The sequence below is a fragment of the Hemitrygon akajei genome, unplaced genomic scaffold (assembly GCF_048418815.1).
Source record: "Hemitrygon akajei unplaced genomic scaffold, sHemAka1.3 Scf000113, whole genome shotgun sequence".
Lineage (NCBI taxonomy): Eukaryota > Metazoa > Chordata > Chondrichthyes > Myliobatiformes > Dasyatidae > Hemitrygon > Hemitrygon akajei.
In genome coordinates, this window is record NW_027331999.1 from 1,683,962 (window position 1) to 1,706,034 (window position 22,073).

At 41.5% G+C, this 22,073-nt stretch overlaps 2 protein-coding genes across 2 annotated transcripts in view; one reads left to right on the forward strand and one right to left on the reverse strand.

The window, feature by feature from the left end:
* Positions 1 to 210: 210 nt before the first annotated feature.
* Positions 211 to 5,663, reverse strand: LOC140723425 (uncharacterized). The gene is made up of 3 exons (XM_073037992.1): positions 5,590 to 5,663; positions 4,212 to 5,308; positions 211 to 237 (listed from the first exon to the last, which is right to left on the reverse strand). The coding sequence occupies exons 2-3, from the start codon at positions 5,139 to 5,141 to the stop codon at positions 211 to 213; spliced, it is 957 nt and encodes a 318-aa protein (XP_072894093.1). The 5' UTR covers positions 5,142 to 5,308; positions 5,590 to 5,663.
* A 4,536-nt stretch (positions 5,664 to 10,199) lies between these two features.
* The window catches only part of LOC140723433 (uncharacterized), a 43,609-nt gene continuing 31,735 nt past the window's right edge, over positions 10,200 to 22,073 (forward strand). Inside the window, exons 1-2 of the mRNA XM_073037999.1 lie at positions 10,200 to 10,364; positions 12,164 to 12,310. The gene's annotated coding sequence lies outside the window, so the exon portion shown is untranslated. The remainder of the gene's footprint in view (positions 10,365 to 12,163; positions 12,311 to 22,073) is intronic.

Below are 22,073 nucleotides of genomic sequence, written 5' to 3' on the forward strand. Positions count from 1 at the left end.
CAGAGTGTTTTTACCATCAAAACCAGACTCCAGTGTGAACTCTATTGCTGCTGGTTCGTTTCTAAAACGCTTCAGTTCGTAGCAACAGTTTTATAAAACTAGTTAGACCACATCTGGAGTGTTTCATACAGTTCTGGTCGCCCCCATTCTGGGAAGGATGCCGGGGCTTTGGAGAGGGCGCAGAAGAGGTTTACCAGGATACTGCCTGGATTAGAGAGCACGAGCTATAACGAAAGGCTGGACAACAGTTCAGTTCATTTCAGAAATGACAACAGTTCAGTTTCTTTCTGTGGCTCCAGAGCAGAAGCTCAGCCTGTCTAATATTTCCGCACAATTAAAATGGGGAATTTGTTTATTATCATCACGTACTGAACTTCCAATGAAAATCTTGCCTGACGTACCATCCACACAGATCGATACATTGCAACAGTCCATTGAGCTGATATACGACAGAACAATCACTGTAACAAAACATTATGGTTGCAGAGAATGTGCAGTGCAGATAGACATATGGTGCAGGGTCACGTCGAGTTACATTGTGAGACCGAGTCCATTCTATCATTCATTTGGCTTCTAACCACAGACGGGAAGCCGTCCTTGAGCTTGTCATTACGAATAACTGCAGGTCTTTTTTCTCACTTTCTCGTGGCACTAGACAGGGATGTCCATTAAGCCCTTTATTATTTAATCTTGTATTGGAGACTTTTGCTATAACACTAAGTGAAGCTAAAAAATATTCATGGCATCTCTATGAATGGAACCATACATAAGATTTCTCTTTAAGCAGATTATCTTTTGGTTTTTATTTCAAATCTTGAGGAATCAATTCCTTCTCTTTTGGAAACACTTAAAGATTTCGGTAAATTTTCAGGATATAAACTTAACTTGAATAACAGTGAATTGTTTCCATTAAATGTCCCTGTTAGTATATATAATGATATTCCTTTTAGAATAGTTAATATATTTAGATATTTAGGTATTATTATTACTAAAAAAAAGATCTTCATAAAGCGAATATAGTTCCTTTAATGGACTCCATGAAACAACAATTTTCTAGATGGAATCCACTTACTTTTTCTTTAATAGGTCGTATTCATGCTGTGAAAATGATTTTACCTAGATTTTTATATATTTTCCAAAATATACCTATCTTTTTAACTAAAACAAATTTCGATCAAATTGACTCTCTTATTTCTTCCTTTATTTGGAACAATAAGAGACCAAGAATTAATAAGTATCATTTACAAAATTTTAAAAAAAGATGGTTGTAACGTTCTCGCTCGGGTGTGAAGTAACGCCGAGGTAAACGTCGAGATAAACCAGAATCAATGCAAACGAGACCGCAGTAAGATTAACCATTTACTGTTCACTCTTCACATTAACGCATGGTGAAAACTGTTGAAAAACAATACAAGATTGGTACAGTGTTTGTTCCCTTCTAAATATCACATTTACATTGTGAATACTTGCAAAGGTAAAACTACAATAACTACATTACATTAAAGTGCAGCATACAGTCAGAATCTAGCTGCTCCATTGGCTGCTTTAGATACACTTCAATACAAACTATCCCGACTCTTTAACTGACGAAAAGGTAAACCTTACCGACCGTCGTTACTTTTAACAGAATCGGCGTTAACATTTTAACTCAAAATACCGATTATCTAATGACTTACAGCGTTGCTTTCACTGTGTCTTTGGTGCATAGAGAGACCCTAGTCAGCGTTATGGTCGCACATGTGAGTGACCCCCACCCTTGCGTGAATCTCAAACTGGTAATTCCCCACAAGACGCGGCGAACCCGGATGTGACGTCATCGCAGCCGTGATGTATTACAGACAAATCAATTGATTTAAACAATCCTAACTTTAACTAAAAATGCTAACAAATTACTACGCGAAAATATTATAAACTAAATAACTGCCATAAAGGCAGCACACTCCCCGCTTGGCCTTCGTAAGGTCACAATGAACATAATACAAACTTCAGTCTCTAAATCAGTCGTTAGGTAGAAGTAGAATGACTTCTGTAACAGGCCTTTGGTAAATTTTCCCATCGCCTTGGTCGGTAGTTTTCAACTCGACTTCCCTGACATGTCCATCCCTACTAGGGAATGTGGCAGTGATTCTGGCCATTGGCCAGCAGTTGCCGGCGATTTGCTTGTCCTTGAGCAGGACTAAATCTCCAACTTGAAGGTCCCTTCTCCATTGCTTTGTGTACAGGTCCTTATCGGAGAAGTCCCCTGGTGGAGGGGCAGCTCCTGCCTTCTGCGTAAGGAGCATTGATGGCGACAGTATGAAGGGGTTTTCCGGGTCAGAAGACACGGGTAGGAGTGGTCGTGCATTCATAATGGCTGTGACCTCTGCCATTGGTGTGCCCAGTACCTCGTGGGTCGATCGGATGCTTTGCTGCATCTCAGGTCTCCTTTTCGTGGTTTTTTGCAAGGGCGTGAACCGCTTGACTGCCTGCTCTTTGTTGTTTGGCAAGCACTGGCGTGGTTCTCTGAAAGGTAGTGGGGCGACCCCACTATTTGCTTTGTCTCTGAAGACCTTGGTGTCCTCCGTTTTTAAGATGGTGGCGTCTTGAGCCGATGGAGCGAGTTTATTATCATGCTCCTTTTGAGCAAAGACAGACTGACCGAGCGTCTCGTCAGTTACTTTGCGCTTGTTAAAGCCTTGTGGTGCTTCCTGGACGCACATGGAACTTGTGCGGGGTTGAAGAATCATATGGCGGCTACTCTCTAGCACATTGGTCTTGAGTGTGTTAGCCGTTGATTTGTGTTCGTTGCCAGGGCACACCTCTCCTATCACCACCCAGCCCAGATCCAGGCGTTGGGCAAAGGGGGCGTCGTGTGGTCCATTGACCTGCTGCCTAACCTTGTGTACCCGGAGAACATCCCTCCCTAATAGCAGGAGTATTTCTGCTTCTGGATCCAGCTCTGGGATGTGTTTGGCGATGTGGTGAAGATGTGGTTGGTGTAGCACCGCACTTGGCGTCGGGATCTCAGTGCGGTTATTCAAGATTTTCTCGCACTCTACGAGTGGGGGGAGACAGATGAGGACTTTACCATCCAGGGACTCGATCTGGAAGCCTTCGGCCCTCCTTCCGTAAGTTTTCATGTTGCCTGAGCAAGTTCTAAGGTAGTATGGGAACTGCTCACTCTCAATGTTGAACAAGTTAAAGAACTTTGGACTGACTAGCGAGCGGTTGCTCTGATCGTCCAGAATTACGTAGGCTTTGATGGCCTTGTCTTTGGCTCCCTTAGGGTACACCTTAGTGAGACAGATCTTTGAACAAGAACGGCTTGCCTGAGCTTGACCGCAAACTTCCGTACAGCTCGAGCTGACAACAGTTGTCCTGGAGTGAGCTTCTCCCTCCCCGCCGTCCTGTTGTGGGGGTGAAGGAGCGTTGTCGGTTTGCGGTGACGGGCCAGGATGCATGGCCCAGTCGTGATTAGTGCTATCACATTCCAGGCACTTCACGGCGATCGTACACTCTCTCGCACAGTGAGAGGTCGAGGAACAGCATCTAAAGCATATTCCTTTCTCCTCGAGGAGGGCCTTCTTCTCTTCAAGGGGTTTTTCCCTAAACGTTCTGCATGTTTTGAGGGGGTGGGGTTTGTTATGCAATGGACAATTCTTGCTAGAGTCGTTGTTAGTTGTAAGGACTTCAGTCTTAAGCGCTGAGACTGGTTTAGTAATGTTGGAATTATTCGAAGTGGATTTATCTGGCTTGGTGTAAATTGTACTGCTTCCTGGACCTATGAGGCTAGGATCGTTTCGCTTCTTCGCCTCCTTGCACACGAACCTGGTGAAATACTCGAAGGGAGGGAATTGACCTTCGTGTTCTTCCTTGTAATCTGAGGCAACGGACAACCACCTGTCCTGCAGCCCAAATGGAAGTTTGTCCACGAGTTGTCTAATCCCGGTTGGAGTGTCTAGGTATACTAGACCAGCTGAGTGGCCATCTTCTTTGGCGCCTTGAATCTCCATGAGTAAATCTCCAAATTCTCTTAGCTTGGTGTGGTCCTTGGCTGACACCTTAGGAAAATTTCCCAAACGTTGGCATAGCGCCGCCTCAATAATTTCGGGGGCTCCGTAGCCCTCCTGAAGTCTCTCCCATGCTTTCTTCAATGCTAGCTCGGGTTTGTTGATGTACACTGAACGCATGCGTCTCACCTGTTCGCATGATTCTTTTCCCAGCCATTTTGCCATAAGATCCAACTCCTGGGTTGCTCTGAGCTGGAATCCGTCGATCGCGTTGGTGAAAGTGGAGTACCATGCACGGTAATTTTCAGGTTTATCGTCGAACTGGTATAGTCCTGAAGTGACGAGATCCCGTCGTGCGAAATACCGTGCTGCGGATTCGTCTGCAGGTGGCGTGCGGGCTGAGGGAACATGTCCACAGGTACATGACTGAGGGCGTACATCTGTTATGGGATTTGCTGGTCTGGACTCAGTCTTTGCCTCTCTTCTCCCCAAATCCGGTAAGTTCGGTGTCGAGAAGTACTTGTCGTGAGCCCTTGCATTCCTGGGTTCATCGCGGAGTTGCGAGGGTAAATTATCTTCCTCGGATGGACGTGATGCCGTCGGGCCTCTCCAAGACTCCTCGTGAAGTGGGACGTTATCGAATAAGTAAGGAGAGGAAGAAAGAGTCTTCCATTCCATTTGAGATTGGACATAGTCCCTTGTACGTTCCAATCCGATCTTTTCTGAGGTAGATTTTCCGTCCTTCGGATCATGCATTTCTTCGGCGTCTTCTATTAACTCTGCTTCCACCTCGGCAGCTGCTGCTTCTCGTTCTAGCTTCAGCGCTTCTAACCGTGCCTCTACCCTTTTCCTTTCCAATTCGTTTTCGGCTTCTCTGGCAGCCGCTTCGGCTTCTCTGGCGGCCTTTTCCTTCTGGTTTTCGGCTTCTCTGGCAGCCGCTTCGGCTTCTCTGGCAGCCTTTTCCTTCTGGTTTTCGGCTTCTCTGGCAGCCGCTTTCATCTTTACTTCTAATTCTTCTTTGGCAAAGCGCGCTCGCACCTTGGCGGCTTCTGCTTTCGCTCTTGCTTGGGTGGCCTTACTTGATGCCCTACTGCCCCTGTCGCAGGATGACGATGACTTTGACAACGACTTGATGCTGGATCGGGTTGACATGGCTGCACTTTAAACACCTGATAATGCCGCTTTTTCACTGTAACGTTCTCGCTCGGGTGTGAAGTAACGCCGAGGTAAACGTCGAGATAAACCAGAATCAATGCAAACGAGACCGCAGTAAGATTAACCATTTACTGTTCACTCTTCACATTAACGCATGGTGAAAACTGTTGAAAAACAATACAAGATTGGTACAGTGTTTGTTCCCTTCTAAATATCACATTTACATTGTGAATACTTGCAAAGGTAAAACTACAATAACTACATTACATTAAAGTGCAGCATACAGTCAGAATCTAGCTGCTCCATTGGCTGCTTTAGATACACTTCAATACAAACTATCCCGACTCTTTAACTGACGAAAAGGTAAACCTTACCGACCGTCGTTACTTTTAACAGAATCGGCGTTAACATTTTAACTCAAAATACCGATTATCTAATGACTTACAGCGTTGCTTTCACTGTGTCTTTGGTGCATAGAGAGACCCTAGTCAGCGTTATGGTCGCACATGTGAGTGACCCCCACCCTTGCGTGAATCTCAAACTGGTAATTCCCCACAAGACGCGGCGAACCCGGATGTGACGTCATCGCAGCCGTGATGTATTACAGACAAATCAATTGATTTAAACAATCCTAACTTTAACTAAAAATGCTAACAAATTACTACGCGAAAATATTATAAACTAAATAATTGCCATAAAGGCAGCACAATGGTGGACTTGAACTTCCTAATTTAAGACTGTATTATTGGGCTGTGAATATTAGACAATTATATATTTGGTTATATTGGCTTGATAAGAACCAAAAATCATTATGGGTTGATTTGGAATTAAAAGCTGTTAAACAATTTAATTTAACTTTAGTTTTAGGAGCTCCATTACCTTTACAGCTCTCTAAAATTCCAAATTTAAATCTTTACCCGGTTATTAAACTATCCCTACGGATTTGGGTTCAGTTTCGTAATTATTTTTAAAATTTTAAACAATTTACGTTGTATAGTTTTTATATCTAAACTTTCCATTTAAGCCTTCAAGAACTGACCCCATTTTTCCCCTATGGAAAAATAAAGGGATCCATTATTTTACAGATTTATTTTGTAATGGTCGATTGATGACCTTTGAAGAGTTAATTAACAAATTTCCTCTCGCTCGTACACATTTTTTGCAATATGTTCAGGTGAAACATTTTTTACAACAATGTTTACCTAAGTTTCCATATTTACAAGAATCTGATTTGTTGGATACCATTTTGAAATTGAATCCCTTAGTGAAAGGTTCCGTTAGCAGAATTTATAATTTATTTTTGTTACAAAAAGGGAACCTATCACTAAAGATTAAACAAGATTGGGAGAGAGAACTTAATATGACCCTTGTTAATGAAGATTAGCTTCGAGTTTTGAAAAACGTAAATTCTTCTTCTGTATGTGCCAACCATTGTTTAATTCAATTTAAAACTGTTCACCGTTATTATTTAACAAAGGAGAGACTATCTAAAATAGTTCCTACTACAGACAAATGCTGTGATAATGTGAAACTGAAGTAGCTACTTTGTCACATATGTTCTGGTCATATTCTTCATTAAAATTATTTTGACAATCTTTATTTTCTACAATTTCTAAAGCTCTGAAAATTAATTTACAACCTAATAGATTGACTATTCTATTTGGAATAGCTCTACATCATATTCAGGGTATTTCAGCTTCAGATCAACATGTAATTGCATTTGTTACACTACTGACAAGAAGGGCTATTTTATTAAAATGGAAAGATATTTCTTCCCCAACATTAATTGAATGGTTTTCTCAAGGAATGTTATGTCTTAGTTTGGAAAAAAATAGAAGTAGAACTTTTGATACTCGATTCGATTTTGAGAAAAGATGGGGTTCTTTTGCCAAATATTATCATTTAATTTGAATTATGCTATATGGTTTCCGTCCAATTTTATTTTTTTATAAATATGAAATGACGGTTGATGATTCTTTTTTTAAAAATTTAGATGATGGTCAAACGTATTGCTCCGGAGGGTTCATTCCTAATGGATTTTTCCCCTTTTTTTTGTGGTTACTGGGTTTTTTTCCGAGGGAGATGGGGTACTTTTTACCCTTATTTTTCGATATATATATTTTCCGTTTTTATATTTTACGATCAGTTCTTTTAGCTTTATTAATTGAATACATATTAAACTATTGACGCTTTGTATCATTTTATAGCTGTAGAAGATTATGTGTCAATAAAAAAATTCTAAAAATGAAAAATGAAACTGGCAAAACAATCACTAGACATATGGTGCAGGGTCACGTCGAGTTACATTGTGAGGCCGAGTCCATTTTATCATTCATTTGACTTATTCATCAGGAAACCGTCCTTGAGCCTGGTGTTACGCGCTTTAAGGCTTTTGTATCTCTTCCCCGATGGGGGAGCGGGTTTGCAGCAAGAATGTCCAGGCTGTGAGGGTCTTTGAGGGACTGCTTTTCCGAGGCAGGGGAAGTGTAGGAAGAGTCCATGGAGGGGAGGCTTGTTTCTCTGATGTTCTCTGCTCTCCAAAGTTCTCTGCAGTTCCTTGCAGTCATGGGCAGAGCAGTAGCCATACGAAGGAGTGAAGTATCGACAAGAAGCTCAGAGACCTCGGCCTTCACCCTGCCTTGTGCAGCTGGATCCTGGACTTCCTGTCAGATCGCCGGCAGGTGGTAAGAGTGGGCTCCCTCACCTCTGTCTTTCTGACCCTCAGCACACATACCTCACAGGGTTGTCTCCTTGGCCCCCGCCTTTACTCTCGAAGCACCCATGACTTGTGTCGCCACCCACAGTTCCAATCTGTTAAGTAAATTTGCTGACGACACTACACTGACTGGCCTAATCTCAAATAATAACGCGGCAGCCTACAGAGAAGAAGTCATCACCCCGACACGGTGGTGTCAAGAAAACAACCTCTCCCTCATTGTGACAAAAACAAGGGAGTTGGTTGTGGATTACAGGAGGAATGGAGACAGGGACCAAAATCATCATTTCCAAGACTGTTATTGACACAAAATGCACATTATTAAATTGATCATGACACAATGTATTTTAGATACTGTTAATGACATAAAACATATTTATGGACTGTTACTGACAGAGAATCGTATAATTTGTGTTCCGTGTGTTATCTGAATGTACTTGCCTGTGATGCTGCCACAAGTCAGTGTTTCTCTGTACCTGTACCTTCCCGTACTTGTGCACTTGGCAATAAATTCAACAGGCCCTGAGAAATCTCAGTGAGATTTGATTAGTGATGATCATCTTGGCAGCTCGGTAGGTCGAATGTATGAGACAGTACACTGTTAAATGCAAAACCCTGAACAGTGTTGATGATCAGAGGGATCTTAGACTCCAAGTTCATCGCTCCCTGAAAGAGACTGCACAGATTGATCGGGTGGTTAAGAAGGCAAATGGCATGGTTGTCTTTATTAGTTGAAGCATTGAGTTCAAAAGTCGGGAAGTTGTGTTGCAGCTGTTACGAGCCTGCGGTCGTACTGTGACTGTTTCTCTAAGAGCGCCGGCGTGAGGAGGCGGGACTATGACGTCAGTCACAGGCTGACAGCGCTGACTGTGGACTGAACCATAAGAGAGAGAGAGAGCGATCTGCAGACAGGCAGTCGGCCAATCTAAAGAGAGAGAGAGAGACTGGAAAAGCTGATAGCTTCAGTTAGTCACAGCTGAGGCTTGGAACTCTCCTCTGCCCACAAGAGTGGGTTGATCATCGGTACACGGAACCACAACGAATGTGTGTGGCTGTCACTTCGTATAATCCATAGGAGTGGATTTTGGAATATCTTGTGTTAACCCTTGCCTGGGTATGTTGTGTGATAACCCCTGGAAGACGGTATTCCTGTGACAGGTCACTTTCGCTGAGAACTCGTATGTGGACGGATTCAACGGATAAGAACTTCGTCGACGGTTATTTTGAAGTAACGGCCTTTTCTCTACGTTTCACCCTGGATTACAAATATCTCTTTCCCATCATTTATTCCGTGGATTACTGAACTTTCCTACTTTACCATCTCAAGACTCTGAGCTTTGTTCCCTCACGTTCGACAGTCTGGGAATTATATTTACACATATATACACTTAACACTGGTAACTTTCCTTTATTTCGTTGTTACTATATTATAAATCGATACTACTAAAGAGAATGGCTTTACCATCAAAACCAGACTCCAGTGTGAACTCTATTGCTGCTGGTTCGTTTCTAAAACGTCACACTTCGTAACAACAATTTTATAAAACTAGTTAGACCACATCTGGAGTGTTTCATACAGTTCTGGTCGCCCCCATCCTCGGAAGGATATCAGGATATCGGAGAGGGCGCAGAAGAGGTTTACCAGGACACTGCCTGGATTAGAGGGCATGAGCTATAACGAGAGGCTGGACAAACTTGTGTTGTTTTCTCCAGAGCGGCGCAGGCTGGGGTGAGACTGGATGGACGTTTGTAAGATAACGAGAGGAAGAGATAGAGTGGACAGACGATATATTTTTCCTGGGGGTTGAAATGACTAATACATTTAAGGTGAGAGGAGATGTGAGCGGCAAGTTTACGGTCAATTATGGAAAACTCTGAACATCCTCTACATAGCACCATCCAGAGACAGAGAAGCAGTTTCAGCGACAGGTTACTATCGATGCAATGCTCCTCAGACAGGATGAAGAGGTCAATACTCCCCAATGCCATTAGGCTTTACAATTCTACCGCCAGGACTTAAGAACTTTTTAAAAGCTACTATTAATGCTTTTTGAGATAGTGATTTAGATGCATATCATATTTTTTTTTACTGAGTTAAGTATTGTATGTAATTAGTTTTGCTACAACAAGTGTATGGGACATTGGAAAAAAAGTTGAATTTCCCCATGGGGATGAATAAAGTATCTATCTATCTATCTATCTACTTCTGTCCACAGAGTAGTGGGTAGCTGGTTCTCAGTCTGGGGGGTGGGAGACCAAAGCCGTCACGTGATTCCTTTGCCCCTCCCATTTAACCGTAGATGGGCAGCATCTGTGCATCTGTTTCCGAGGCCCCGCCCTCCGGACACTGAAACGATCGCTTCGCGCATGCCCAGCTTCTCCGGGTGTACGGTGTTTTCCTCTCTGCTCATTGCTGAAGTGGGTCGGCTGTGTGAACGGGGAAGGCTTTTCGTCTCCACGGTCAGCATCCCTGTCTGCTGACCGAAGATATCACTTTCCCATCGGTGAGTATTGAGACCGATCCCGAGCGGGAAGATCCGATGTTGGCCGTGAGCCCCGAACTGAGGGCCAGTTACTCATTTATTTTCCAGTTATCTGGGCTCGTCAGAAATGTGTCCCCTTCACATAATCTGCATTGAACGATCCAAACCAGGAGCCCAGGCTGTCTGTTTCCACAGAATTGAAATGGAAGTCCCGCCGTCAGGTCACGTGAGGCTGTGTGCCGCAGATTCGCCCCGCCCTCCGCTTTGTGACGCAAGATCACGTGGTGTGTTTTTGGCCACTTAGTCAGATTAACATTCCCAATTCGGCTCGCTTCCACTGGCTCCTCGCATTTGTCCTGGAGCGTTATGGCTGTTGTCTTCTCCCGGACTGGGGTGGGTGAGAAAGGAGAACGTCCCAGGTTGTGGGGATCTTTGATTTCACTGACTGCTTTACCGAGGGACTGGGAAGTCTAGTGGGGAGAATGGTTTCTGTGATGTGCTGATCTGGATCCAAAGGACTGTGCAGTTCCTCGCAGTCACGGGCGGAGCAGTTACCGTGCAAAGCGTGAAGTGTCCGGATGGGAAACTTTCTATGGTGTGTTGATAAAAATTTGGTGAGGGTCAAAGTATATATGACAAAGTTCTTTTTGTTTCTTCTAACTCTGTCATTTTCGAATCTTTTATACAGTAGTATGTATCATTAATTCAGTAGCTGTGGTGTGTTCTGACATCTCCGGACCGGCTTTTCCATGTTTACAACAGTAGGACTAGACCCGTGAGTCTGGCGTTCAAACTGTGTTTGGAAATTCCCCCACCCCTCACTGTCACCAGTCTGTCATTTGGTGGAAATCAGGCAGAATCTCAAGTTGCTGGAGATCTGCACTAAAAACTAAATGTTTGAAGTCATTCTGACGAAACGTCATTAACCTGAATTGTAAAGTTTGTTCCCCTCCCCGCTGCTGTTCCTTACCTGCTGAGCAGTTCTGGTAATTCCACCTTCTTTTTATTACATCTAACCTGGAAATTGAAATGATTCGATCTGTGATAGTAGAACAGTAAAGAAAGCACAACTTTTCCCTGTCAATTATCCTGGAACCAGCTTGTCTGTTATTGCTGGAAATATTTTCAGTACAGTTGTTGCTAACGAGGTACACATGAATAATCTCAGGAGTGATCGGCTTTATGTGTGAGGAGCATTTGATGGGTCTGGGCCTGTGCTCAATGGAGTTCAGAGGGGTGGTGGGGGGATGTATGGTTAAGTAAACCTACCGAATGCTGAAAAGCCTGGATACAGTGGACATGGAGAGGATGTTTCCATTAGACAGAGAGCCTGTGATCTGACAGCACGGTCTCAGAATAAAGATGCTTCCCGTTAAAATTCAGTTGAGATTTTTTTTTTGCATTAGGTGTCCGAAGCGTGGAATTTGTTGCCACAGAGGTTGGTTGAGGCTGCGATTTAGGTATATTTATGACAGAGATTAATATCTTCAAGATTGCTAAATAGCTTCAGGGTTACAGGAGGAAGGCAGGAATATGGTGTTGGAATAAAAACCAGCCATGTTTAAATGGTGGAGCAGATCAGATGGATCAAATCACCTAATTCTGTTCCTTATGTCTTACCATGACTGAATGATGGCTCCTTCTTATCCCATATTCTTTTGTGTCATGTGAGGGACAATAAAAGATTGTTCACTGAGATCATTATATCTGCCTTCAACGTTTAAATTTCAGTGAGTTTTGTTCTTACTAACATTAAGCAGAAATGTTTGGTTCTGCTTTTTATTGTTAATGTGCTTCATTATCTTTCATGTTAACGTTAGACCTGCAGTGAGAGATTTATTGGAAGAAAAACCACAACTGAAGATGAGGGAACAGCAACAAGTGAACCAACGTGAGGATTGAGAGCATCAACTGGAGAGAACCCATCTGAATCGGAGATTCCAGTGATTAAGTCAGGAGAAAGTTTGGTGAGTCTCATTTACTCAAACACTGGTCCTTTAGACATTACATACCTGTACAAAGGAAGGTAGGAAATAGTTGGAGTGAGACTGAATGTGCCCTGAAGAACCAGTTATGCCTCTGTCAGACCCAGTTGCAATCACTCCAGGTCTGGTAATGTGCTTCCAGCAGCCCAGCCCTTTAAAACCACTCCCATTTTGTGGAAGTCGAATCCGGAGAGAGCCTCTCATAGACTGTATAAGTACAAACTCTTTATTCCAAGTATCTGGGGCTTACTCAGTTAGTCATTCAAACAGGAACAGTCAATGACTGTTCCCGCCCAATCCACTGACTAACAATTCCCCTTCATCACAGATATATCCGTCCAGATACTCCCCACACAAGACATGCTGGAGCCAAAGTTATTTACTACATGACAGGCTGGAGCCTCTAAAGACAAATTACAAAACAGTCATAATGGCTTACACACACAGAACAGACTAAAGCTGCCCTATCTCTGCGCATGAACACACAAGGCGATGAGCATCCTGAAACCCTAGATAGCCTGAAACCCTAGATAGCTACCCTCAAGAAGAAATATGGCTCAGCATGGCTTAGTACATCTATTGATCATCAGCAGTTTCTTTCAGAAAAACAGGCTGCTATTTTTTAACGAAGTGTTAAACCATATTTCATCATTCCCTGCTTTTTGATCGTTACATGAGCAATAAAACAGTAATTTTTTTACAGAGAAAGCAACCGAGTACAGCTTTGACTTCTCAGTGGGTAAAAATGGCATACAACAGTAACTATAACAATGATATGTACAACTATTAGGACATAATGCAATATCATGCCCCACATATTACCAAACAGGCCTTCGAAGATCACCATTTTTACCCTTCAGTGAACCCGTGTAAATCCTGCCCTACTTTCTTGATGCTGTCAATCTCCTAGGCAGTGTGCTCGGAGAGGGATGTAATGTTATTAGACTCATCAGGGATATAGGTGCAGCATTCTGTGTCAATAATAGCACAGGTTCCCCCTTCTCAGCTAGGATAAAATCTGAAGCCGTACGATTCTATACGACTGTTTGCCGCATTGCAATCATTTCAGTGGATATTTCTGTTACTTGGGCCTGTGTTTCTGTCAGGGCCCCTGCAGTATTGTGGCCAGCTCCTCAAGTGCTTGTAGCCAAACTGATTATCTCTCGTGAATTCCTGGCTACTCCATAGGAGAGAAAAGCGATCATCAAAGATCGCTCAGTCTCAGTTATTCCTCTCCGTTGCTGGGCGCCTGCAAGTATGGCTACGATGCATGTTTCCCAGCGTAGGAATTTCCGTTTGGTGGGGGCCTGAGATACATCTGTCGAAACACTGTGTCTGTCAAGGCCCCTAGTTCTACCCGTTTGGCATAAGTGTGACAGAGACAGAAAGATCGTAACTGGATGTTGGGGTGAGCCCACTGAAAGACATAAACACAAACACCACTGTTACGCACCCGTAATGGTTTAAATGAACCAGCAGCAATAGACAAGACCTGGACTCTGGTTTTGATGTTAAAAGCACTGTCTTTATTAGTATCTACTTGTATAACAACTTAAGCAAAATAATCTAAAGTTAAAGGTGTTAGGAGTACACATATGTGTAAATATAACTCCCAAACCACTGAGCTCAGGGAATAACAAGCTCAAAGTCTTGAGATGGTGAAGCATGAAAGTTCAGTTCAGCCATGGAATAAATGACGAGAGAGAGATATTTGTAATCCAAGGTGAATGTCGAGAGAAGGCAATTATGTTGAATTCCACAAATTCCTTGGTGGTAAAACGGGATAACAGTCGCTGTAGGTCTTATCCGTCGTTGTTCTAAATCCACATACAAATTATCACCAGAAGCAGCTTATCAGAGGAGTACTGTCTTCAGAAGGATCTGCCACCCAAGCAAGGGTTAACACACAGGTAGATTCTGCAAGGTACTCCCAATCCAGATCCAACACACAAAATATTACCGACAGTGATTTCCACAGAATATCCCTTCTCACAAGTGGTTACCACATAACACACCCGAATCCAGCTAAGGGTTAACAAAAGTGGTAGCCACGGGATACTTCAACAAAATCCCCAGATGGATTATACGAATTATCACCAACAGTGATTGGTCACAGGGGTACCTCTTCAAGTGAATTACCACACCCAGGCAAGGGTTAGCACAAGTGGTCCTCACAGGATACTCCCAAACCAACAGATCCACTCCAATGGATCAAACAAAGTGACAATCACACATTCGGTATACGCTGGATCAATAGTCAACCCACCTTGTGGGCACAGGAGAGTCCAAACAGTGGCCTTTGGCCACTAGGCCCTTTGTTTCGAACCTTACATCTTCTTTCTTTCTCTCTGGCTGACTGTGTGTCCTTGCTTAAACAAAACAAACTTTGAGCTATGTGAACACAAGCTGCCAGCAACTGTAAACACGCTCCATGGTCAAATAGTTCCAGCCCCCTCTCTCTCTCTGTGTAAGATTCAAACAGGAGCCGAGAAAGCTGGCGGCTGACGTCACTCAGGCACTATCTCTCAAAATGACAGTCCAAGGCAAGAAACCGAGAGGTTCATCACTCTCTACTATCAACCAATACAATTTCCTTTATACCGAGAGAGTCATTCTACTCAGCTCCTTCAGTAACACATTTGTAGTCTGTTCGATGTATCCACCGAGATTGCCCCTTCAGTTTCACAGCTGTCGGAGTGGTCAGTAACACTTGATATGGTCCTCTCCACTGAGGTCTGAGTTTCCCTCAATCCCAGTTCCTGATCAGGATAAATTCCCAGGTTCTATGGTGGGATAGTCACTCCTCTTTGCAGGGTAGTTCTCTTCCTTGTAAGCCTGTCATACCTATGAATGTAACGCTTGGAAAATTTTGGTTAGTTGGCATATTTATTTCCCCATCTCTTCCAATATCTAATTTTGCTGGTAGGCTTTCTGGGAGCAATGGTGCACAAGGTCTTGGTCCCCAGGATATTCTCATGGGCCATGCATAAATGTTTTAAACTGGTGACAACCCCGCTTTCCCCTATGGGGTAACCCTCGTGGAATAGGGCTAACGGTAGGACCTTCAACCAAGTGAGTCCAGTCTCCGCTGCTGGTCTGGCCAGTTTACTCTTCAGAGTGCCATTGGCTCTTTCCACTCTGCCAGTGGCCAGTGGGTGGTGTACACAGTGGAATTGTTGCTGGATAGCTAGTTCGTTACATACCCCTTCGTTTACTTTCACCACAAAGTGTGGGCCATTGTCAGAGCTCAGCATCTCTGGCAGGCCGTACCTGGGAATTATATCCCATAACAATACCTTCACAACAGTCATAGCGGTATTAATGGTAGTTGGAATAGCTTCAATCCATCTACTAAACACATCTATAATAACTAAGCAGTATCTATAGCAATGTACTCTAGGCAATTCAATAAAATCAACTTGTAGACACAGAAAAGGATCCACCTGTCAAGGGAGTCGCACCTGGTGTGCAGGGTACAGGTTATCAACCATTCCCTCCTTTCCCAGGTGTGTACAATTATGTATATAATCAACCAATATTGGTAAAAACTGTGTAGGAACACAAACCTGTCCCACTGGGGTGATCCAAAAACCTAGGTTGGGGTCTTTCTGGCACCCCATCGGGGACCACAGTTTGTGCTCCTCCTCAGAGGCGTCCCCCTGAAAATTACGTACCTCCCACATGTCCTGCAAACCCGTTCTGCTTTAGTCATGGAGGGTTGCTTGACGGGAACGCGAGGAGGCTACAACTACTGAGGATTGTGCCGCACTTTTCACTGTCTGATCTGCTAGAGCATTGTGTTTAGTGACACAGTCGGACATGCGTGTGTGGGCCGCACATTTAATAACAGCCAGAACGCGAGGTAGCTGCAGAGCGGTGAGTAAGTTGTTTACAATGGTGGCATTACTAATGGGATGGCCAGAGGAAGTCAGGAATCCCCATGTTCCCAGAGAGCTCCATAGTCATGTACAATTCCAAATGCATAACGGGAGTCTGTGTAAACGTTCCCACTTTAGTCTGTTGCTGGGATACAGGCACGAGTCAGAGCAAACAGCTCAGCCTTCTGGGCGGAGACAGCTGCTTCAAAAGAGGCCTGCTCAATTACTTCACTGTCCGTCACTATCGCATCGTTTCCCTGCTGGATCCACAAAAGAGCTTCCATCCTCATAAAATTGCTTCGGGCTAGAGGGGGATATTGCAGAATGGATGGGAGAGTCTGTCCTTCCTTCACGGTGATCCGGACAGGGGGATAGTTGGTGCGACCGACTTCATGGCCTGAATTTGCTCAGAGATGGGGTACAGCGTCTTGGGATCGGTCAATATTAAAAGTGTGTCTCACCAAATGTCCCGCCTTCACCTCAGACTCCTTCCAGTATCGGAGTTGGACCGCAGCCAAGTCTTGCCAGTCTCCTTCGGTGCTGGAGGCTTGTTTCAGCAAGGTGTAGGCAATGAACTCTGGGCTCTTTGGCTTGAACCCAGGGCAAACACTAACAGTGGATTGGGGATCTCTCCAATCATCATGACTGGGAACTTCTGTCCCTCGAGGGGTGCATAATATTGACTTTCCTCAGCTGAGCACCCCGTAATGTCACAGCACAGAGTCACATGGGGGTCGACCACTGGCAGAAGGGGTTCAGACGCAGTGGAGTCCAGATTAAATGCCCACCACTGGGAGGTCGGAAATTGGGGAAGCTATCAGTTGTTCACCTGTCACAGGGTGACACCATTGCCTGTGCAGAGAATCTTGACTTCCAACAGACAGAGCAAGTCTCTCCCTGCTGGATTACACCCCCGACTGTTATGTGAATACGTACGTTCCGTGCCTTTAAACCCAGACAGAATGAATGTTGCGTCTGATAACTGCAATCCCTTTTCCGATACTATTTCCCGATTGAGAGTGGTTGTAGTTGTCCCCATATCAATCATAAACGGAACTGGAATAGCAGCAACTGTCAATATTACATTGGGCTCTTCCTGAGGGCTGGTACTCACGGTAGGAAGCATCTTTGCTTGTCAATTTCTAAACGGGTTGCTGTCCGCACCTGTCCCTTGGTAGGTTGTTGTTCCCATTTCTGATCCGCAGATATAGCCCGCTCGCATCCTCCTTCCCACTGAACATATTCACCTTTAATATTCTTTTCATATCTTTTTATTATTATTATTATTCAAAAATAGCACAAGTGGTATTTCATAAAAGAGGAAATTATCTTGAGGATTGAAAATTTTGTGAATTAAACTAAAAAGAAAAGTGAGGGGAAAAAAGAAGAAACCCATTGGAGGTACAACCCCAGAGCCAAGCGTCATACAAAAAGCTTCTAAAAATAAACATCAAACCACCAAAAAGAAAGAAAAGATATATCAAAAAAATTTACATTTAGATCGTGGAGGAAATCTATCAGTTAACTGAAATGATAATAATGAGCAGATGATCCCCATCTTTTCTCAAAATCAAATAAAGGTACAAAGGTTCGACTTCTAATTTTCTCCAAGACACAGCATCACCTGAGAGAGCCATTGTGACAAAGTAGGAGCTGATATATCCTTCATTTCAACAAGGTGGCCCTCCTAGCTATCAATGTAACAAACATGTTGGTCAGACACAGAAATACCATGGATATTTTGAGGAATTATTCCAAAAAGCATAGTCAATTTATTAGGTTGTAAATTGATTCTGAGTGCTTTAGAAATTGTCGAAAAGACTGACTTTCAAAACTGTTTTAATATAGACATGACCAGAACATATGTGTCAGTGTGGCTATCTCATTTTTACATCTATCACAATACTTGTCAACATTGGGAAATATTTTTGGAAGTCTCTCCTTCGTCAAATGGTAATAATGTACAATTTTAAATTGAATCAGTGAATGACTAGCACAGATCGAAGAAGAGTTAACCAGCTTCAGAATCCATGTCCAATCCTCCCATATAAAAGGGAAATTGAGTTCCTTCTCCCAATCCTGTTTAATCTTAAGTAAAGGACGCTTATCCCTTTGTAATAATAAATGATAAATTCTTCCAATAGAACCTTTCAACAAGGGGTTCATATTCATAATAGTATCTGACAAATCAGCCTCCAATATGTAAGGAAAATTACTTAAATATTTTTGTAAAAAATGTCTAACTTGAAGATATTGTAAAAAATTTGAATATAAGAGAGAATACTTATCGACAAATTGTTCAAAAGACATCAATCTGCCTTCTTTAAATAAATCCAAAAAAGAATTAATACCTTTATTTTCCCAAAGTAAAAAAAATTGGAGCACTCCAAGAAGGTTTAAAAAGTAATTATGGTAAATTATACTACAAAGTTTAACTTTTTTACGATTAAAAAAAATTGCGGAACTGGTTCCAAATTTGTAAAGAGTGCTTAACCACAGGATATAGGTTTAAATTAGCAACTTTAGCTAATTGTATAGGTAGAGTAACTCCTAATAACGAAGTTAAATAAAACTGTTTCACAGCTCTCAGTTCCTGGTCTACCCAGATTGGCTGTTCATTCCTATCAACCCAATATAACCAGAAGGACATACCAGAAGTTAACAGCCCAATAATACATTCATAGATTAGGCAAAGTGAGACCACCATCCTTTTTCAACTTTTGCAAATGACATTTACCAATTCTTGGTCTTTTATTATCCCAAATAAAAGATAGAATAATAGAATCAATCCGATCAAATAACTTCTTAGTAAACAAAAACAGGAATATTCTGAAATAAATATAAAAGTTTTGTTGGGCGGAAGCAGACACTTTGCTTGCTTCCTCTGGAATAATCCCAAAAATTGCTGTAAGTGGATTAGGTTGAACATCCACATCTATAACTTTAGATAATATTCCAAACACATCCCTCCAAAAATTGTTTAAACTTACACATGACCAAAACATATGAGTTAGAGTAGCCACTTCTGCATTACATCTGTCACAAATAGGGCTTATATTAGAAAAAATATGCACCAATTTATCTTTGGACATATGGGCCCTGTGTACTATCTTAATCTGAATTTAGATATGGCATGTGCAGATAGGTGAATTATTGACTGTATAATAAATTTTACTCCACTGATTATCTGAAAGTGAATGTTGAAGTTGTACTTCCCAGGTGCGTTGAACCCTATCATTAGGCGACATGCGAGCATTCATTAACTGTTTATAAAGGATTGCTATGAATTGTTTTTGAAAAGGTTTAAACTGAAAAATAGCATAAGCCAAATTTAAAGAGCAGGCTGAGGGGTAAATTGGTAAAAAATCACGTAAAAAATTCCCAACCTGTAAATATTTGAAAAATGTGTATTAGAGATATCATATTTGTCCATTAACTGTGAAAAAGACATTAAACACTCTTGTAAAAACAAATCTTAAAAAGTCCACTAAAGGAGGAAAATTGGCTTTATAAAGATCCTGATATTTTTTAGTAATTATAACACCTAAATATCTAAAAGAATCCATAACTTTAAAAGGAATATTATCATATATAGAGACAGATTCATTTAAAGGAAGTAATTCACTTTTACTAAAATTTATTTTATATCCTGAAAGGTCTCCAAATTTGTCATATAATTTTAGCAAAGCAGGAATAGATTATTCAGGCTTGGATATATATATCAATAAATCATCAGTGTAAAGAGAGATCTTGTGCATGGTCTCATTCACAAAAATCCCGTGAATATTTTCGGCTTCACAAAGAGCAATAGCAAGGGGCTCAAATTTTAAGTTACATAACAAAGGACTTAATGGGCAACCTTGGCTTGTCCCCGTGATAGCTGAAAAAAGGAGACCTACAGTTATTAGTGACAACAGTAGCAATAGGAGCTTTATATATCATTTTAATCCAATTATTAAAATTAATACAAAAACAAAATTTTTCTAAAGTATTAAATAAATATTTCCATTCGATTCAATCAAATGCTTTTTCAGCATCCAAAGATATAAGGCATTGTGGAGTTTTAGAAGAAGGTGAATGTATAATGTTAAATAATCTCCGAACATTTGAGAAAGAAAAATGACCCTTTATAAAGCCTGTTTGATCTTTAAAAATGACTTTACCCAAAATACTCTCCAACGGATTGGCCATCATCTTTAAGTGAATCTTAGCTTCAACATTCAATAATGAAATAGGTCTGTATGAGGCAAAATCAAAAGGATCTTTATCCTTTTTGAGAATTAAAGAAATAGAAGCTTCATAAAAAGTAGAGGGTAAATCACTTTTCACAAAAGATTCTTTAAACATCTCCAACATATATGGAGAAAGCAATTTTCCAAATTTTTTGTAAAATTCTACAGGATAACCAGCAAGTCCTGGGGCCTTACCAGATTGCATTGAGAAAATAGCTTTATGAATTTTGGATTCAGTAATTTAGGCATCCAGAGTTTTTTGATCCTCAACAGAAATTTTAGGAAAAGCAATTGTTCGTAAAAAAAAAAAAACATTCATTTCAGAAGAGTCTGCTGGACATTGAAATTTATAAAGTTCAGTCTAAAAGTCTTGAAAAATCTTAGTAATTTCTTCATAATGCCAAGCCAGGGTACCATCTTTTCTATGAATTTTCAAAATTTGCCTCTTGGCTCCAGCTGATTTTAATTGAGATGCAAGTAGTTTATTATTTTTATCTCCAAAGATATAAAATTGGCTCTTTAACTTAAGTAGATAACTCTCAATTGAATGAGATAATAATAGGTTATATTATGATTGAAGTTCCACCCGTTTTTAAAATGTCAATATTAGGGGAAGTCACATAGATATTATCTAAATCTTTAATTTGTTTTGAAATTTTATCTAATTTTGCTTTAGTCTGTTTTTTAAGTTTAGTTGAATAAGAAATAATCTGACCATATAAAAATGCTTTGAATGTATCCAATATAATTAATTTAGACATACCTCCTATATCATTAAAAAGTAAAAAATTATTTTATCTGGCTTTCGATAAAACTAATAAAGTCTGAGACATGTGCCATGGTGGATGGCCAAAAATGTCATCGTCAAATTCAAAGGACAAACTCAAAGGCGCATGATCAGGTATAGCAATAGCGTCATATTCACAGTTTTTAACATTAGGCAAAAGACAGGGATCAACAATAATATAATCAATCCTTGAATATATTTTATAAACATGGAAAAAAAAAGAATATTCTCTGTTATCAGGGTGTAAATGCCTCCATAATTCGATCAACCCAAAATTGGTCAAAAAAGAGTTAATAGATAGATAGATAGATACTTTATTCATCCCCATGGGGAAATTCAACTTTTTTTCCAATGTCCCATACACTTGTTGTAGCAAAACTAATTACATACAATACTTAACTCAGTAAAAAATATGATATGCATCTAAATCACTATCTCAAAAAGCATTAATAATAGCTTTTAAAAAGTTCTTAAGTCCTGGCGGTTGAATTGTAAAGCCTAATGGCATTGGGGAGTATTGACCTCTTCATCCTGTCTGAGGAGCATTGCATCGATAGTAACCTGTCACTGAAACTGCTTCTCTGTCTCTGGATGGTGCTATGTAGAGGATGATCAGGGTTTTCCATAATTGACCGTAGCCTACTCAGCGCCCTTCGCTCAGCTACCGATGTTAAACTCTCCAGTACTTTGCCCACGACAGAGCCCGCCTTCCTTACCAGCTTATTAAGACGTGAGGCGTCCCTCTTCTTTATGCTTCCTCCCCAACACGCCACCACAAAGAAGAGGGCGCTCTCCACAACTGACCTATAGAACATCTTCAGCATCTCACTACAGACATTGAATGATGC